We start from the raw sequence: 19,569 nt of genomic DNA on the forward strand, positions 1-19,569 counted from the left end.
GAATATGTTTTGGCCTGATTCGTGATTGAATGTGGCCATCAGAGGTAAAGGAATTTGCTTAAATAGCCATGCTAAGTGCTGAGAAAGGAAACCCTTGGAGGCAGTGGAGCCAGTGAATGTAAGTTATTTGGCAATTAGCACGGGAGCATCTCTCAAGTGGTGTTTGAAGCCATAAGGAGTCACAATTACCTCATAGCATAGTGAGGCATTAGCGAGAGCGCTTTCATTGCTGGTGCTTTAGTCAAAGCTGCAATGTATTCCCTCTAAGTGGCTTAGGCTGTAACATAATAGGCAGATGCTGGCCATAGGCACATGAAATTGTCTAACGGAAGCAATCATGGATACAACAATTATCTAATGAGCAAGAAAGGAAAAAAAGTTGCAGCATTAGCTGGGAGGAAGTAAAAGGGGAAGGCTGTGTGCAAGCAGAAAGATGAATGCAGGTATGTGCATGCACGCACCAGCTCTGCACTTTCTGTTTCTAGAATGGGACTCGCCTTTGTTTCAGAGAAATGACCACAGTGATTAATCTGCGTGTTTGCAGAACAAGCACTTATGATAATGCATTTTCAAAACAATTTTCTAGCCTCTGATCAGAATTATTTGTCCCAAGACACAGTTTTCAGTTTGTTTTTTTGCCCTCCCTCAGTTACGTCCCTGAGGCAGTGAAGGTGTATGCACAAGGGAGTGCGCACGGGGGGGCTTTTATGGGATTCACTGAGATTGTTCATGTCCAAAGCATTAACTTGGCCTTTGCATATTTGCTGGAACAGGATGTGAATGGTAACACAAGACCTCAGATCTAAATCCCTCAAGAGTGAAGAGACTCGGCAATAAAATAGGTCTATAACTCCATGAAAGAAACATCTCTAACTGATTCAGAGCAGCTGAAATTGGACATTAGGGACACCCTGAGAGCATATTCATGCATTGATGAACCAGAATCTCTTTTCTGAGACCACCAGAAAGAGGGTCACAGTTTTACAGTATTACCTTTGAGAAGTCTTTTATGAAAGGAGTTTTTGCCCTTAGCACTTACTCTGTTAAGAACTGAAGAGTGCTTCTCGTGGGAGTTACTTGCATTTGCATTTTATTTGAAGCAGAATATTATTTGGATTAAGTCTCTATTTAATATTCTATCTACTGGTAGCTAGTGGTAACAGATCTGTTCATTACCTGATGTATTTGGAGGTACTGTGCACAGAGTTTAGTATAATGTCTGCTTTTGATATAGTATAGTACAAACCTACAATATTTTTTTCATTCCGAATTAATATTTGCTTCTAAAAAAAATTATTAAAAAATTATTAACCTTGAGAAAATATTTTTCGGAGTGCAAGGGCAAAGGGTGATTTCTATGTGAGAGAATAACAACACAGATAGTGTTCTGCATCACAGAATTTGGCTGTCAGGTAAATGATGAAAAAGGAAGACCACATTCATAAACTGAAAAACTGAAGACAGGACTACTTTATGATTATTCCTAGCTTCATGTAGCCAGAAGGGAGGCTGTCTGACAGATGTTCTGTTTTCATCTTACAGACTGGGATGAATGTGCTTCTCACGCCGAGAATGACTGCTCTGTGTTTGCAGAGTGTATCAATTTGATGGGCTCATACCTGTGCAGATGCAAGACAACCATGGATACCAATCCATCCCGACCTGGAAGAAACTGTGAGGGTGAGAAAAATACTGGCACGTAGTTTCTCTTTGCCGTGAAAGGTTGGAATGAGTTGTGGCTTTTTACCTCTGCTTTTATTGTAACTGTTTATCTAGCACACACCAGTATGTAGATGCACCTTTGCAGTCTCTGGCTGAAGGAGTACACAAGGTCTGTCTCTGAACATGAAGGTGAACCCTATATATATCTTCAGATGAAACCTCTCTGAGATCCTTCTTGATTAACCTAATAACTGATGGCTGACCAACACGAGGTGTGCTTTTTCCTGTTTTGGTATGTCTGCAGCTAATTTTGTCCTGCTGTAACTATCCATGACCTGCCAACCAGGAGAGGAGACCCAGGAATCCAATCTGCTTCTTTGTGTAGGCACAAACCAGATTCAACACCGTAAAAATCATGTATGCTACAATGTATTAATGAAATATCCAAGACCTGTTTGCGTAAGCTTTTACACATGGCTCACTGGTCTCAGTCCTATTTTCAGGTCAGACCCTGGTGCCTCCTCATCCAGTCTGAGGTCACATTTCAACGTGTGCTTGCTGTATTTCAGGTGAGATTGTGGACCCTCTCACTGAAACGATGGCTCCTGAAGTAACAAACAGCACAGAGTTTGCTTCTGAAGAAGTCAGCCCTGCGGACCCTGCTTCTCCTGCCACCACCAAGATAGTGGCTGATGTAGGCTCCGACATGAGCACCGCCGTACACCTCTCTGCTGCTCTGCCCCTGAGTGACAAGCAAGCGCCCCACGGTCATTCTCCCACCAGCACTCCTCCAGCCCCTTTGGGAAAAAGCCTGGCCCCACAGATGGTCTTTGGCAGGGGCAACAAGCCCACGGCCATGGGGGTCACAGCCAGCAAGGAACTGGCAATGAGCACAGAGCAGTGGGTGGCCCTAAGTCCATCGCAGCAAAGCTCTGTGGCGGAGGCTTCGCCCAGTGCATCTCAGCGAACAGCTGCTCTCACAGATGCGCCCATGGGCACAGCCGGGCAAGAGCAACTCAGGTCGCCATTGCTGATGTTTCCAAATCAAACAGCCTCTGCTACCACCAGAAGTCACACAGCTTTTGGTGGGCCTCAAGCCAGCTCTCAGGGTGGCTCTGGTACAGTTCGGCCGGCCGCGGGGGATGCTAGCGTTCTCACCCTCAATGCCACTCTCAGAGCACACGTAGAGATGGGAAGAGAGAACAACTCTTGGTCCGAGAAATACGCTGGAGTCCTGGGATCACGAGCATTGCCAGGTGCCTCTCTGGCTCCCAGCCCAACGCCAGGCCTAGCCATGGACCACAGTGAGTATATGTTCAGTGGGGGCCTGCACGTATGGTGATTTGACTGCATGAGAATGAAAGCCTCACTCAGAGTTGGGAAAGATGCACAGTTGGAATCAGTGGTCTGGGATGAAGGCATCTGAAACTATTTTTTTGGTGTCAAAATTATTTTCTTGCAGGAATTGGCACTTTTTTCCAAATTCAACATGTCAAAATAATTTCTCTTTCTGGTAATTTGGCAGTTGGTTTTATCAATGTTACATTCCTTCATCTCAAAGCAGATGAAGCAAATCACACGGTGCATTTGAGCATGGCTCATCGAAACGTACACTGTTTGTCCTTTTGCCACATATCTTGGTTGCTCCTGCATGCTCTGGCACCAGGGTACTGCAGCTCCATAGAGTTACCTCAGAGACACAGGAAGACAAAGGGCCTGACTTCCTATTCCTCTCACAGGAGGATGGATTAGGCAGAGTCCTGCAAATCCCCTGTGGGGCAGGGGCTGCGTGGAAACCTGTGAGCCGCTTTTTCAAGAGCTGTAATTGAGAGTAACTAGGCTGGTGGGGAAGGCTTACTTGGTTTGGGTTTGGGCACATGTATTGCAGCTAATTAGGGGATTTTTCTGTAGATTGGAGCCGAATCATATTTCGAGGTTAGAGTCAAATTTGGTCTTTAAATTATGTTTTTGTTTGGGATAGGAATGCTGCTGTCTCTGCCCATCACTAAATGTATTTTTTCTTTAGTGTGTTAGTAAGTGATACCTATTTTGGTTTTGTTTCTGCTTGCCTTTATTCTGCCTCTCAGCCTTCCACATCTCTCTGATCCCAAACCACACTCCCCCCTGCTCTTTTCTCTTCCCCTCCCATACAATCTCCTGTTCCTGGGGGTCTCCACTCATCCAGCACGGCTTCTGGTTCTCCTTCATTCCTTTCTCCTTGCAAAACCTCTTTTCCAGCTGTGTGAGGCCAGCTCTGCTGCTTCTCCAGCCTCTCTTGTACCACCAGTCCTGACCACCAGTGCCACCGTGTCCACTTCTCCAGTTCTGCTAAGCTCTGAACAGCCATGCCAATGCCAATGCCCCTGTTCAGCTTTAGTCTCCTCTCTTCTTCATGTTGTATCCTTTGCTCTGCCTGGCATGGGTGAGACCTGGGGACAGAGCCAGGCAAATAACTGATTTGGGACCTCGGTGGCCAAATGGAGGAAACAAGTAATTTTGGACCGAATATCATGTTGATCTGAATTGAAAAGCTCCATTTACTGCTTTGCTTTGTGCTCCTCCTGCTGCCTTTCAAAGTAGGGAAGAATGAAAAAATGTGTTGGGTTTTTTTTTTAATGAAAACAAAAATGTTCATTTTAAAAACTATGTAAAAATAGCTAATTTTAAGTGAAAAAAAGCAAAGGTTGTTTTCTTCCAGCTGGAAAACAAATTGAAGAATTCTACACAAGCAAGTTCAGTTTATAAAAACTTGTTTTCTTTTCCTGATGTATCAAATATTCAGCCAAGTGCTTCTGCTGGGAAAGAAGCTTATGAGGGGATTATGCCTGGGGAACAAGAGGAAGAGCTGCCATAGTGGTATCTCACTAGCCCAGGGCAGGAAATTCAGAGAACAAAAATCCATGTATGGTGAAGTTTAATATATAGCTCCTCCTTGTGGCAACATCTCTGACCTGGAAGGTCAACCTCAGAACCTCAGCTAACTCTTCATAGTCAGTCATGTCTTTTAAATACGTTTGTTTTGTTTTTTTTTTTCATTCGAAAATTGTTCAAAACATTTTCCCCTCTCATCACCAGATAACTGAATATGGTTTATCACCTAATTACCTATATTGACATGACAGGACAAGCCATAGCAAAAAGCAAGCCCAAATCCTTTGATCTGACTGGGGTTGGTGAGGGTTCCTTTGGGATCAGAAATATGCTGGGATAAAGGAAGCCCGGTTTGGTGGCTTGCTTTAAGCAGGCACGACTTTCTCCTCTCCCCTGCAAAGCTTTACTTGGTGACTATTTCTTTTCCTCCAGCACCTGTCCTAGTTCAAAGGATTATTGTCCCAAATGTGACTAGAACCAGCTTTGATGTAACATGGTCCACAGAGTTTATGCAGAGCGCTGCTTTTCAATTCTTGCTGCTTCAGGAAAAGCAGCTAATATGGGAGACTAAAACTCAGTATAGGAGTTTGACAGTCTCAGAACTGGAGCCTGGTGCCTTATATATTGTTGAAATCAGTACAGATGTGTGTAGGAAGGAAAGCAAGCTGGTACACCGGAAAGTAAAGATTGGTAACTTGATTCAGAAATGATTTTAAATGTAATCCCTTGTCAGATGATAGAGTTCTTGAAGTCTTTTGGGAAGACTATCCTTTATTCATATAAAACATTGAAACATTAGATCTTGATATGCTAGGGGTGATGATCTGTTAGCAGCTGTAAGGCAGCGTGAAGACAACTGGCTGGCAATGGTCACTGTGTTGGGTGATGGCAGTGAGATTGCCTGGTTAGCAACTAAAGGGATATGAATCATGTCTTGAGAAGCCCTTTCTGTCCTGCTTGTGACCACCTTCAGTGTTTGGAGTAACAATGCCAAGACCAGTGATACTGAGAAATAACCTAAAACTTTTGAGACTGCCTTAATGTGATTCAGCAGATAAAACTTCAGGGAGGAAGCATACAACCTGTTGGCATTCATCTGACCTTACAATAGCTGTCTAAAATGTAGATGTCTAAGCTCAGGCAGCTGTCTAACCTTCCTCTGAGACTGGAGGGAGGACCTTGGTGCTGCAATGATTTGCCCTCTGGAAGGACTGGTGTCTCCTTGTTGAGTGTAGAGGGAGCTGGGACAGCTAGCTGAGTCCAGGAGAGCAATTCCAGTGCCCGAGCACCCAAAACAGAGCTGGCAGATATAAGACCTACAGGAGGTCAGTGCCCTTCTTGAGAATCGTCTGGGGGTCAGAGAGGGCAGACGAAGGTGCTGGATGCCTATGCTTAGGCGTTTGGGGTTTTGGCTACATTTCAGACTGCTGGCCTTCTGCTGTCATGAGCTGATGCATACCTCATGCGGGAAGTCATGCCAGTGATGGTCACACACTTGTCCATGGACTACAGTCCGTGGAACGTATTTAAATTGTCTTTTTCTTACTTTGCAGCTGTCCAGAAACTTAGTGGCACAGTACGGATAACAAACGTGAAATACTCTCCGGGCTTTAGCAATACAAGCAGCGAGGAATACCAAACCTTCGCACAGCTCTTCGTTGATGAAGTAAGTGGCTAAGAAGGATGTGACCTGTTACCAGCCTCAATGAAACCACGTGTATGATCTTTTTCCCAGGAAGGCTGTATGCCACATGTGCATCCCTTGACACAGCTGTAAGGTCTGGGTTCCCCTGACTGTCTGAGACTGCAGGATGAACGTGCGGCTGTGTTTTAGAGTGAGATTGGAATTTAGGGATTCTCTGGTGCCTCCATTTCCTCTGCTTCTCATACCCGGTTGTGCTGGCTTATTGATTTCCTCCAAGGGTGTGGTGAAAAGTTAATGGATATATGCAAAGTGCTCTGATATCCTTGCCCTGCGCAGTGGTATATTAATGAACTATATGATTGTTATTACCCTTTGTCATAGTACCTTAAGGCTGACGTTTCTTATAATCATCCTCAGTTTTGTAGCCCCGTATGTGGAAAGGGAGTGGTTTCTTGATAAGTCACCTCTGCCCTCACTTCTAATTAGAGCACAGGATATCAAAGCACACCGCGATGTCGGCTGTGTCTTTAATGATCTCGTAATTTTCAGGCATTGCCTTTGACAGTATCACTCTCCTAATTTCTTAGTGCGTTTATCAGAAGCTTGTTCCTGCTGGTGTTTACTCAAACACACCTGTGCTTGGAAAATCACTAGTTATGCTGGGCTGCTTTATTGCCTTCCTTATCTCCCCTTAACTGTCTGTGTTTTTAGAGGCCTTGATAGCTGTAATGGTAAATCCATCGCTGACAATCGTATGAATTTTCAAATCCTGCAGAAACCTCCCCAGACTCCCACTGTGTACAGAGTTACAACCTGTCACTGAATTACAGCTATCCACAGCGTGTGTTTGGGCAGAGGCCAGGCCAGTGTGGGGTTAGAGACAACTGCAAGGAGGGAAAAGCATGGTCTGTTTAGCTGCGTATGATGTTTTCTTGGATATTAAATAAGTTTCCCACTGGTTGTTACTGGTTTGCACCTTTCTGGACGTGTTAGAGGAGCACAGCTTTCTCAGAGTCATTTTGGCCCCAAGCTGTCACATCAGAAAAACAGTCACAAAATGAGAGTGACGTGATTAGCAAAGTGAAAAGGGAGCAATTCTCCACTGACCTCACTCTCATTCAGCATCACTCTCTGCCTGAAGCTCTTTTGGAATAGCATAGTATTAAAATGGATTGAAATGAATATATTTTCTTCATTCAGTCAGATATTTTAATCCAGAAAATTGAGGATACAAAGATATTTGGAAAATTTGTAAAACAACTGCATAAAGGAACAAAAGTAAGTTTTGTGTCAGTTTTACCTGGTTCTCAAAGTTTCAGGCAGAAAATGATCTCTTGTGATTATAAGGAACTAACTCCTTTTTCCAGTGCACAGGGTTTGTGGATCAGCTGGTGAGATGTGTTAATGCTGACTCCATCTACCTCTGAGCCACTGTGTATAAGCTATATTTGCAAAGCTACTGTATATGACAAAATACGTTGTGAGTGTTTTATTACAAACGTTGTGTTTCTGGATGCCAAAGAAAAGGAAGTTTAAGAAAACAGAAAGATCTGCATGTTTTTTCTTCAGGTTATTAGGGCCAGAAATTGATCCTTTAAAGTAAGTGAGGACAGTTTCAAGGGCTTTGAAAGCACTATCAGGTTCCAGTTAAATAAACTTTTCCAGATTTTTTTTTAAACCTCTTCGGAGTCACCATCTACAGTCACAGGATTTATAAATCCTAATGTGTATAATGTTCTTTAGCGTAGAGCTGCCCCAGCACTTAAGTGCCATGTGGTTAAATTGGCAGCACAGCAAATAGAAATACTGTCCTTTAAATAATATGTAGATGAGAATGAGTTAAAAACTTGATGTAACAACTTGCACTGTCATTGTTCAGGCTAGATTCACCATCCTCCTTGCTGTACAACTGAAAATCAACATAGCTAAGGGCAAGAGAGTCTTCTCAGGTTTTGCTCAGCCTGTCTTTTGCAACAGCTAAGAAGGATATCATGGTAGCTAGGGCTTGTCCTCAAGAACATGAATCAGGAAAACAAAAGGTTTGAATTGAAAATGCATTCACTGAGGTGCATTAAACTCCTGAGTGGAAAAGGTTGTTTTGATTTTGCGTGTCTTAAACTTCACTGATTGACAAAAATTGTGAAACTAATAAATGATATTGCCTTATCCAGGTGACCCCCTCATTTGGAAGTGACATAGCCTTTGTTTGATGTAGCTTAATTCACTTAAAAAGATTGCAGTTAAAGCTCATGTGGAATGAGTGTTGATACAGGGATTTAAGGCGGTTTTGTTATTCCAGTATAATTTCACCCCTTTTATTAATTTGAGTTTATCTGCAATTCAGGACATCCTTAAAGCTGCTGCTTATGGTGGCTGGGCAGATGCGTGCTCTCGTACCTTCTCTCTGAAGGTGCAGTCAAAGCATGGACAGCGGGGAGGGTTTGGTTTTTTTTTTTTCTCTTTGAGTGAAAAAAACGTCTTCATGCAGGGTTCTGTTCAAATTAATGTATACCTTTTACTTACTTATTTCCACTTTCTGGACTGTCACTACGTTCCCTGCTCCGCCAGCCACGCAGGCTCCTGTGCAGGTACCCACAATAACTCCAATGAGCTGCTGACATTTTGCTTGGGACCTATGGATGGATGGTCCCAGAAAACCCACCAAACATGCCACAGCCACCCATGGGGTGAGCCTGGCTGCCCGTGCCTGCCACTTTCCTTTTGCTCAAAAAACCTATTGGCCTCTACCATCCTGTTAAATCGGTTTTAGTGTGGCTTCCATCTGGTGCTGAACTTGGCCTTTATCTGCCTCCTATTTTTCTTGCCTGAGCAAAGGACATTCCCTTCCCTCAATGCTGGTGTTAATTTGGCTCATGTTCTCTCCCTTTCTTGTGGCTCTTCTTCTGGTATACCGATTTCTCCTGGTCTGGCATTGCTAGTGTTTCCTGTATGTGCTACAGAAATTGTAGATACAGTGATGAATCCCAAGCTAATTTATTTCTCTAGTAAGAAAACCTCATACTCAATGGTATTATATATTGAATATTTCCTTCTAAAAAGTTCACTCTTTCTTTTCCTTTTTTTTTCTAGCCCGCTTGTCAACCATTATTTTGATAACCTAGGGTGTGGTGCCTGTTGTGAAATCATGTATCCTTCTGGATAAAGTGTTTTGTGGTGTCACCTAGTGGCTAAATACAAATAACGTGAATGTCCCCCTGACAGTCTTCAAGCTCCGAGTCCCGCTTTGTGAGGAAAAATATGAATAAGGACAGAACCTAAACAAACAAAAAAACCAAACAAACAAGACAAAAATAAATATCCCAAGCCTTAGGTAAAAAGAACCACCACCAAAAAAAAAAAAATCTTCAGGTGATAGACGAGAAGGGAATGCTGGTGAACTCGGGGACAGGCTAAGAGGATGTCACAGGTGCGTGTATTCAATGCCCAGAAGTTCAGACAAAAACTATGAAAGGTGAAAACTTATGGCTGACCTCCAAATTTCCAGTACATGCTTGTGAAATGGCAGAAAGAGAGAGGAGAAGGGGCCCAAGACCCCCCTGACTTGGTGAAAGGGGAGATTTTGCGGCTGACAAAGACAGCCTATGGTCTGCCCAGACTTTGGTAGGGAAGTTAGCCCCTTCCATCCTCCCGGCTCTGCCTGCGTGCCCCATGGGGCACTGCAAGGTTTGCTGCGTGGGACTTCCACGTGCGTGGGAGCCCTTTCCAGGTGCACGCAAGGCGTTTGCTCTCTGCATGTTACCTTTCCACCGAGCGCACGCAACGCACATCAGCTCTGACAACGCAGAAAAGGGCTGCAGCATGCCTGCAAAATCTGTGCCTGTCTGCAGGGCTGGGTAATACATAATGGGCAAGTAAGTCAGGGATGGATAACACACAGCAGGCAGGTAAGTCAGGCTTGGCACATAGGCGTTGAAGAGCTACGATCACCTGGGAGAATCCAGCATGAAATGCATGAGTTCTGTGCATGGATGCGAGAGAAACTGCTTCTCCTGTCAGCTCCCACCACCGGCCCTTGCCTTGCCTCTTCCCTGGGCTCTCCCTGGTTGGGGTCACCGTCTTCACCCCTGAGCATTACACCGCTGGCATCAAGCTCTGTCTTAAACTGATGGCTGAAATCCAGCTGCTCCAAATATTTCCTGCAGAAGATGTGAAGAGGAAGAAGGGGTCGGAGGTGACCACGACATAGTCCCCGCCTGCCCCCTTAATTCTCTGGAGAGTTAAACTAGGGAAGGAAGCGAGCAATGTACCCTAAAGAGAGGGCCTAAAGCGAAGCGAGGCGCTGGGAAAGACCTGCGACTCTCCTCGCTGGGCAGCGATGTGCCACTGCTCACCTGGGCCAAGTGCTGCTCGTCCGGCCCTTATGGTGTGGTTGCTCTGCTGCTTGGTGCCTTCCTCTCTGCTGGCATCTCCTGGGAGCCTGACAGCCACAGGAGTGTGAAGGCAAAGGGCAAATGTGCTGAGAAATCACAAAAATCAGGGTGTTTCTGTGGCTGTTTCCATCTCTCTGTGCCCTGCATTGAAACTAGTGGCTGCTATGTACAAGGAAGCTGTGTGTATCCCAAGCTCGGGAGGGTTGACAAGGACAGCGAGGGATTTGTCCTTCATGTGCTGCGGGGAGCTGCTGTTTTACTGTGGACAGTCTCCTGTTGCACTGCTGCTGACAGTTTCTAAGTGCAATTTTAATATCAATAGCTCAGAAGGGCCTGTACTACCCGACTGATACAGGCTTGTGAGTTATGTCCCATGCTTTCTGTTGTTACACTTTATATTTTAAGTGTGGGAGAATGTAAAAAGACTTCCCAGACACAAGTGAGAGAGATTAAGAAACACAGAGGACCTGTGAGCATCTCCTGGAGAAAGGGAGAGAAGAAAATGTATAATTCTAATGGAAAAGTTCAGGACATTGGTGGATGGTATCATACAGCCTGGACTCACCCCGGCATCTGGTCTTCAGCTATGTGCTCTGCCTGTGTTATGGTTAGGGGGGAATGTGTGTGTGTGTGTGTGTGCCCTGCTTTGCCTTGGGACATGCAGGTGGGCAGGGAGGCCAGTGCAGTCTTATCTGCCCCCTTGTCTGGGCAACTAGAGGAAAAGGACTGAGGCGAGAACTTGTGAGATGTTTACCAGTTTCTCTTTGTGGTGAGTTTCTCAGAAATAGGTTGTATTTCTGTGTATAATGTTTTCTCAACATGTCCTTCAAAGCTGAATTAATATTAGCCTTGTGCCTTCTCTGGGGTTGGTCTCATGAGATGATGCCATCTGGCCTGTGTCTGCTCCTCCTGTGGCTGGTGCTGGGCCTGGAGATGAAGGGCAATGGCTTTGGAAATACAAATGCTGTTGTATGTCCCCCCAGGGCTCCTGTGTATGTTCAGGTGCCCTACCCCAGGGACTGCTGTCCTGTGGGAGGAGGAGATGTTTGTACGGGTGGCTGCCCTCCAGAGGTACCCAGCCTTGAAGGGGGGAGAGGAAAGAGGTTGAACACACAGCTCCAGTCCATTCATCTCTTTGAGAGGGGTTGGTACCTCCATCTGAGCTGGACGGTGGAGAGGCTGAGCAGCCCATCTGATGTAAAGCCTCACACAGGGCTGTATTTTCCCATCCCACAGAAAACAGACCATCCTGTTCTCCTGTGTGGTAAAGGAGACAGCATCTGGGGCTATCATGACTAAGGCTCGGTGTGCTTTGAAAAAGGTAGCATTTTCTTTCGTAGGCCACTACTGAAGTCCAAGGTTATTGTGTACAAACTGTGAATGTTTATTTTATTGATTTCTCTAGACTGACCTAAGTTAAGCTGTGATTTGGTGGTGGCTGTTCCTATTCAAAATAGTGCAGAGCCATTTCCTAGCCCGGCTCTTGGACTCTGGAGAAGGACCATGCGTCAGGGCTGTGTGCCCAGATGACAGTCAGAATTTGCAGAAATAATATGATACTCCTCAGGGAACACTTTAATGAAATATTTCTGAAATCAAATGGAAGAATAGCTTGGTGGGAGATTGAACTGTGTGGCAGTGCTGACGAAATGAAACACCTTTCTGTTTTCTTTACCCTGGTCCGAGCATTTAAAAGCAGGCATTATTTGCTTGGCTCTGGTGAGAAATCACCCGTGAAGAAAGGCTTGAGGGTGGTCTGCTCTAAGCTGTAACATACTTGAGCTAAGGGAGCCCTCTGAGACATATATGCAGTGTGGAGGGTCAGGAGGCATCCCCACTTCCATTGGCAGATCGTCCTCATATTGGGTTGCCCCCTCTCCCTGGAGGCATTTTGAGAGGCAGAACATGGGAGCTTCCCTGTGGTCTCCTCCCTTGCTGTTATGAGAGGCAAGGACCTGTGCCAAACAACAGACGAGGTATCTTAATCGCTTAGCTTGTTTAATATTCATGATTAAATATATACCGTATCCTTCAGCTGCTGTACAGTGGAAACTTTATAAAGCAAAAAAGGCCAATTTTTTGCTGCTTTCCTCCAGAGTATGAAGCACAATTGTAATGCGTAATGCTCTCTTCTGGGCAGTGTACAAAGCCTAAAATGTAATTGCTTCTATCTTTCCATCTCCACATGCATTTCGTTTTTATTCCAGGTACATAAATCTCTACCCCTTGAGGTTCTTCAGCAGATGGATGCTGGTCTCATTAAAGTGTTGATAACGGGTATTACTAATGGGAGCACAGTGGTAAGTTTCAATTTACTGATTGCAGAAGATGTGGATATCTACTACATCATCACCACTTTTCGTGATGCCTTTGGACACAGCTCCTATTTCACAGTTGACAAGAGCAGCCTCTCCATAAAAGGTAAGGAGCAGTTTGTATCCCAATAGTTCTTCAGAACTAGAAAGATGATAAAGCCTGTGATTAATCTGTATTTTTTGAGGGGAAAGTATCTGTAAAACAGATGGATGAAGAGCCATTCTCTCTCCTTATATTGCTCCTGCTTATCTATCCAATAAGCTTTTTCAGAGAACATCAAAAGGTAAAATAAGAAGTGAGATACTTCTGATCCAAAAGGACAAAAACAACTGATCTTTTTGTATATAGCTAGCATTAATTTTACAGAGAAGATATGGAGATACTAGAAACGGTGGTCACAAATTGAGGGTTTTGTAAGCTACCAGTGGAAATAGGTCCCTGTCCACAGACATAACTAGCTCTGTTTAAAATAATTTTGAAACACATTACCCTCTGCTTTGCACTGATAATTTTGCATGTGATAGAAACCCCAAGAAACAAATAAATGAACATGTGAATTCTTCTGCACGGGGAGTATGTGTTTTCCTCTCACACCTGTGGGTCGGGAGTTCAGATGAAAGTCCACACTTTACCAAGACCAGCACAATGGCTTGATTGTACAACTTCTTTTCCTTTATATGTAATTTAAGTTGGTAACAAGAATTATTAGTCTCTTGACTAACTGTTGTTGTATTCTGTTTCACAAGTCGATGCGTCGTCTCTGAAAAACAAATACCAAATTCTATATCGTTAATGTGATATATTTGTCCAAAGAAGGCAATCGACTGTCAATTAGAATCTTACGCAAAATGACTTCAGTAACATGTATATGGTCTGCCCTCTACGTTCTCTTTGCCTGTTACCCTCACAGCTGTGAATTTGGAAAGTTACACATCCCATTAATTAGTAAGATCATGACTGTCTTGTGGTAGTGCTTTGTAGAGTGCCTGCCACCCTTGAACCTGTGCTAAAACAAATGGTTTGTTCCAGGGACAGGTCCCCATAGAGCAGGTGGTTAGCGCTGCTTTCTGATTCCTACCTATGGTGGTACACCCTTATTTGCACAGTTTCAATTAGACCTTGGGAAGAGAAAGGGAAGTAAAGCATATTTTTCCTTTCAAAGGTGAAAATTTTGGCCAGCTGAAAATTAAGAAAGCAGCTAGACTGCAACTTGGACCAGTCACACAACCCTCCTGCTTCACTCCTGCTGGGCATTTACTAACCATCTCCTCAGGAGTGTGGAATGGGGGAGGCAGCTGAGGAAGCCCCTGGGGTTAGAAGTGTCCCCTTGGGCTATTGATTAGTTTAGGAGGATAGGAGCCCTGAAGCAGGGTGCCTACATTTCAGGGAGTATCTGCTGAGCATCATTAGTAGCACAGCTCCTGGAGGGTTTTGTCAGTGCCTTGCAATTAGCCCTCTAGGCTGTGCTTCCAGTATCCCACCTCTTCTAGACCCAGCAGCTGCCTGTACTGACACGTACAGTACAGTAATCCCACCGTGATATCATGGTGATATGACTGTGCTCCAGTTTCAGAACCATCACATTTATATGCTCTCCACCTTTGTCTTTTGCTTAAATATGCCCAACAGATTATGATGAGTGCAAAAGTGAAGAAGATGACTGCTCCCCGGATGCATCATGCCATAACACACTTGGGTTTTATCAGTGCAGCTGCAATGAAGGATTTGCTGATGTGCACCCGGAAAGGCCTGGAAGAAGCTGTGAAGGCAAAAAAAAAAAATTATTATCGAATGGCTAACTGAATGCTTAGTGATCTGATTTTTACTGGATCATGGTCACACTTGCCACATGTCTTAACATTTTGCCAGGGATAAATTTGGTTCATAGTTTTCAGCTGGATCCTAATGGCAAAAGTCTTGCAGTGGACAAAGTATTTCTGACTGTAGTACTCTGTTATGAGAGTTTACTATATTAGCATTTAATGCTGTCTTTGTAAGGTTCTTTCAACAGTTCTGTTTTCTCGTATTTGCCATTAAAACTAGATAGGATTGTCAAGACTGTTAGATATTTTCATTAGCAGTAGCAGAGGGAACAGCAGAGATAACAGAGTAGGTAACAGAAAGCACAGGTACGTTGTTTGACCTCTGTGTGGCAGAAGCGATGAAATGTTCGTATTACAAACTACTTTGCTGCATGAGTAAATTCATCTAGCTTCTCTCTTTCCTTAAATCGTTTGTTAGCTGACGTATGATGGGTCTTTAAGCTCTTATATTCTTTTAGGCTTCTTCAGTAATTTGTATTTGTTTTTGTAACCACAGTGATAAGCTACTCTTTGGCTGAAGTCACAAGGATTTGTCAACTGATACCAACCTTTGCTCAGTGTTGTTTAACCAAGATATTTGGCATCATGACAATGAGGTTTTGAGTGATTCAGCTCTGAAAGAGCTCAGACTTCTCTTTTTCTTCCTCTTACGTTCAAATTGGCAACTTTTTAATTTGGGGCATTTCCAAAATATGGGGAGTTCCAGAAGGATATATATACGTACAGAGTATATATGTTGCTTGGGAAATAGATGCTATTTGTATGTACAACCCATTAGAATTATTTAAGAGAATTTTTGAGTGATGAAACACATCCTTTGTGTTTCACTGCAAATGGAATTTATTATCTTGGTTCTCTCTAAGTCAGCAGTGGCTGAATACTTATGTTGTTTCTACCAGCAAAGAGCCATGGGGTAACCCCAGAGCCTGTGCTGGATGCTGGGTGTTAGACATACACATCGATCTCAACCTGTGCTTCCCCTTTTCCCCTGTTTGCTTTCTTCCTGAAACCATTAAAAATTGCTCCTAACACATTTGTTCAACTCCCCACGGTGTCTCTCAGGACACATAAGTGCAATGTGGGCCTGCTATGTGAGGTTTGTCCTGCACTTCCCCCAAAACGGGTTTTCCAAAGCACTCAGAGTCATATCTTTTGGGTACCAAGAGGTCACAAATGGGGCCAGGTTTTTTAACAAACTGTGCCTGTTTTTACCCCACATCTAGAAGTGTGCAGTCTCCTACAATACTAGGCAAAAAAATATGAACACTTGCTGAGCAACTTACATCTGGGTATCTCTTGCAAGCACTGATCTTCCAAAAGCTGTAGATATGTTTTACTCGAGCAAATTAATTATTGTAGCTTTCAGGAAATAAAGCACTTCGGCTTTACTCACAGGCACTTTGTGTATCATCTCTTGTGCTCTTTCTTAAAAAAAGACACAGCTTTGGCAGTAAGTAGAGCAGGTTAAAAAACCAAAAGCAGCTAGTTTCCTGCCAGGAATGGGGATTTTCTTCCTAACGGTTTGCTGTTACCTTACAAAATAAATTTGAATCTGTAAATTACAACAGTACCTTTATTTTTGACACTCTTCAGCATTTCCTATCAGCCAGGAGGCAACACTGACAGATAAGAGACCTGTACACAACACAGTTTTACCTGCGACATCTTCGCAAGCTTCAACTCATGTTTTCTCCCCTGCTTCGTTGAACTTCTCTACTGCTGAGCACAAAGCTCTGAAGGATACCACATTCTCCAGCGCGGTGCTGTCTCCTCTCACCATGGATCCTGTGTCAACTCCTGATGTTTCTCCTCAAGCATCTCCTGGCCCACTCACTAAACCTGCCCAGGAGGTTTCAATTAAAGATGCGGTGAGAGTGTTCTGTGAAATCGAGAAGATCATCCTTGCTGTCCAGAAGAGATTTTTACAGCAGGAGTCTATCCCTGAGACCTCCTTGTACCTGGGGGAGCCTCGCTGCAACGTGAGCATCAGCAATGGCACTCATGTTGTGCTGCAGGCAGGCTGGAGTGACTGTGGCACTGAAGTTGAGACTGTAAGTCCCTTGAGCTGGTGAAAGCCCGGAGCATTTTTTTTTGGTCTTGGGGATGGGGTGAGAAGAGGGGGTTGGGGGGCAATGGCAGATCCTTACTAGGAGTGAAGTCTATTAGTTGCTGAAAAGTTTGACAAAATAATTTCTTTGGAGTAAGAAAACCTTCTCCTGTGAGTTGAAAGTTACCTCACTGTTTGGAGAGAAGGGCAAGCAAGAAAGAGAAAGGGAATCTTTGGGGTCAGGCAGCAAAACTCAAGGGCTTCTCCAAACTGAGAGTCACTTCCCATGTCTCTCTAGGTTCCCTCTGCAGCTGTCAGAAGCATCTCTTTTCTTAAAAGCTATTTCATCATCATATTTAGACAAATACCTTAATTTCTACCAGTAATGGGGACAAAGAGTGATAGCTATCTCTTTGGATCCCAAACCAAACACTATGCTTGGGTCATGCCGAAGTACAGAAATTCCCTTGTGGAGCGGACTGAGGAAGAGGAGGAAGGCTGTGGGGTTTTTTGTCTCACTGTACAGCAAATAAGATACTAGAGGTTTAATCAGTTTGATTTTTGCAGCCAGGAGAATGGAGAATTCCTAAGCACTTGAAGCTGTTAAGCCTGTAGCTCTGTTGTATCCCTAGGTACATTGATGTTCACAAGTTGTGCTTTCTTCTTTCTGTGTTCCAGAACATGACTAATACTGTAGTGAAAACCATCCTTCGGAATGATGCTTCCACTCAGGGAGTAATCCACCACTTAAAAGTTGCCAGTCCCATCCACTGTGTCTTTCAAAACGATCTCTTGACTTCCTCTGGATACACTGCAGAAGGGTAAGTAACAACCCTCTCTGCTTTGTGATGCTATTGTGTGGCTGAGTGCTGCTGCATCGGAAAAATCCCCAGGGACCTCAGCTGTATGCAGTGACAGTACTTGCTATGCCAAGTAGCCTGCCATCCTACGAGTCCTGTGCTCTGATGATCCCTGCTGTGGGGTTCTCTCCTACTCCATCTAATGTGTCAATAGATTCAGCAGCCAACAAGATTGGCAATTGCCTGGCTAAACCACAGATGAAAATAAACCTTTGGGAGCTACTGGCGCAGCTTCAGGAGCCAGAATTCCTGATTCCTCCTTGCCTTCCTGGGCAATCATGTGTAGCAATAACAGTATTTTCCTGCTTTTGGAACATAACAGTGATGTATCAACTGATGTCTGGTGCCGAGGAGGGCAATTTTTAACCCCTGCAAATCCTTATTTGATCAACTTGGCAAAAAGAGAAGATAGGTAATGCAAATACATTTTTATGGAAGGCCCCATCTTCAAGATGGAATCTAATCCACTGTTCACAGAAAATCAAACCCACGCTCACAGAAAAGGTGGCAGCACAAGCTTTGCTCTGATGGTGAAGGTTCTCCCTTTGTACCAGTGCACCTCCTCTCTCTTGGCTAGCTCCATGCTTAAGCAATCGTCACCAAATCCACTTTCTGTTTCCTAACGCTCCACACATTGTATTTTCGCTTTCTATTTCCCCACAAAGTCTTTGTCAGGCCCCTTCTCTTTGAGCTCTATAATTTTCTCATGTCCCTCACTTACTGTTCAGATTTATCCCTTCTTAATTTTTTGGACTCTGCCCTTCTTCACTAAGCTTTTATCCTCCTTATTTTGAACTTTAAGACAGCTCATAGTCTTGTTCCCCTTCAGCTCCACTCAAATATCTCTTTCTATTCTATTTGTATTGCCAAGACATTCCACCTTTTGGATTTTCGCACTTGCATTTCCATGCTCCCTACCTTCCCAACTGAAAACTGATACATTTTCACCCTTTCCTCTTGAAGAGTGTCCTAATATGCTGGACTGCAGATAACTCTTCACTACTTAAATGTGCAAGAGTTGGAGAAACAGACACTGATTTATAGAAGCACACAGTCACATTTGTGGTCCTTAAAGGAGGTTAATTGTTGTTTCAGACTTTACACCATCTTTGAGGATTTGCATGGATCTGGACACTTCAGAACAGAAATGCAGTTGTTTATTGGAAACTCCCCAATACCAAAAAATTTCAGTGTCTCTGCCAGTGATGATGTACTGATTGAAGTGGGGATCCAGAGAGCAGACAGCAAGCTCAAGGTGGTCCTCACTGACTGCTGGGCGACTCCAACTAATAATTCAGTGGATCCCCTCTCATTTGCTTTTATCAGCAACAGGTACAGCAATGCCACTTGCAAATAGCATGTGCCATACCTTAGATCTTCCAGTGGCACTGACTACTAATGTGTTATATTTTAAATGCCTTTTATGTGTGTTCTTATCATTTGTATGCACTGTCCCTTACCGTTCTGACTGGTCACACCTTCTTTGAACGAAGAAGGTAGATGCGAAAAGAAAATGTTTTCAAAGGGTGATGTGGCAGTTGTTTGAATTTGGTTGTCTTCCCCATAGTTTTGTAAAGGAATAGTACTTTTGACCCATAGAAATAGGGTTTGGCATTCAGTAGTAAAAGAACATTGAAAAGTGTGTGCTTTATCAATTTTGCTGTGGTTCAGATATTACCAGGTGCCTATGTGATTTTCATCAATGAAGGTGTAGGTTAGTTGATTCTTGTGTGTTGTGACTCACAGACAATATTAATGCAGCCTCTGGTAACAGAGGAGGTTTGTTCCTCTCTGGATGCCTGATCTTACCCCAATGTCATATTCCCTGGGTTCACCTACCACTTTAAAATACAGGATAGTCATTTTGCTCAGTAACAAAAGCTATTCCTTTTAATATGATGTTATTTCACTTTGTGTTTGGTGGACCCAAGTTTAAATTCTTCTTTCTGTCACT

General features: G+C 43.8%; 1 protein-coding gene across 1 annotated transcript in view; it reads left to right on the forward strand.

Annotated features, from left to right (window-relative positions):
* Positions 1-19,569, forward strand: part of UMODL1 (uromodulin-like 1) — a 51,103-nt gene that overhangs the window by 25,009 nt on the left and 6,525 nt on the right. The window contains exons 11-18 of the mRNA XM_009891338.1: positions 1,543-1,680; positions 2,232-2,966; positions 6,087-6,199; positions 12,777-12,990; positions 14,515-14,652; positions 16,302-16,759; positions 17,434-17,576; positions 18,711-18,947. Coding sequence (XP_009889640.1) covers positions 1,543-1,680; positions 2,232-2,966; positions 6,087-6,199; positions 12,777-12,990; positions 14,515-14,652; positions 16,302-16,759; positions 17,434-17,576; positions 18,711-18,947 — 2,176 coding nt within the window. The remainder of the gene's footprint in view (positions 1-1,542; positions 1,681-2,231; positions 2,967-6,086; positions 6,200-12,776; positions 12,991-14,514; positions 14,653-16,301; positions 16,760-17,433; positions 17,577-18,710; positions 18,948-19,569) is intronic.

The sequence above is a fragment of the Charadrius vociferus genome, unplaced genomic scaffold (assembly GCF_000708025.1).
Source record: "Charadrius vociferus isolate BGI_N301 unplaced genomic scaffold, ASM70802v2 scaffold298, whole genome shotgun sequence".
NCBI lineage: Eukaryota > Metazoa > Chordata > Aves > Charadriiformes > Charadriidae > Charadrius > Charadrius vociferus.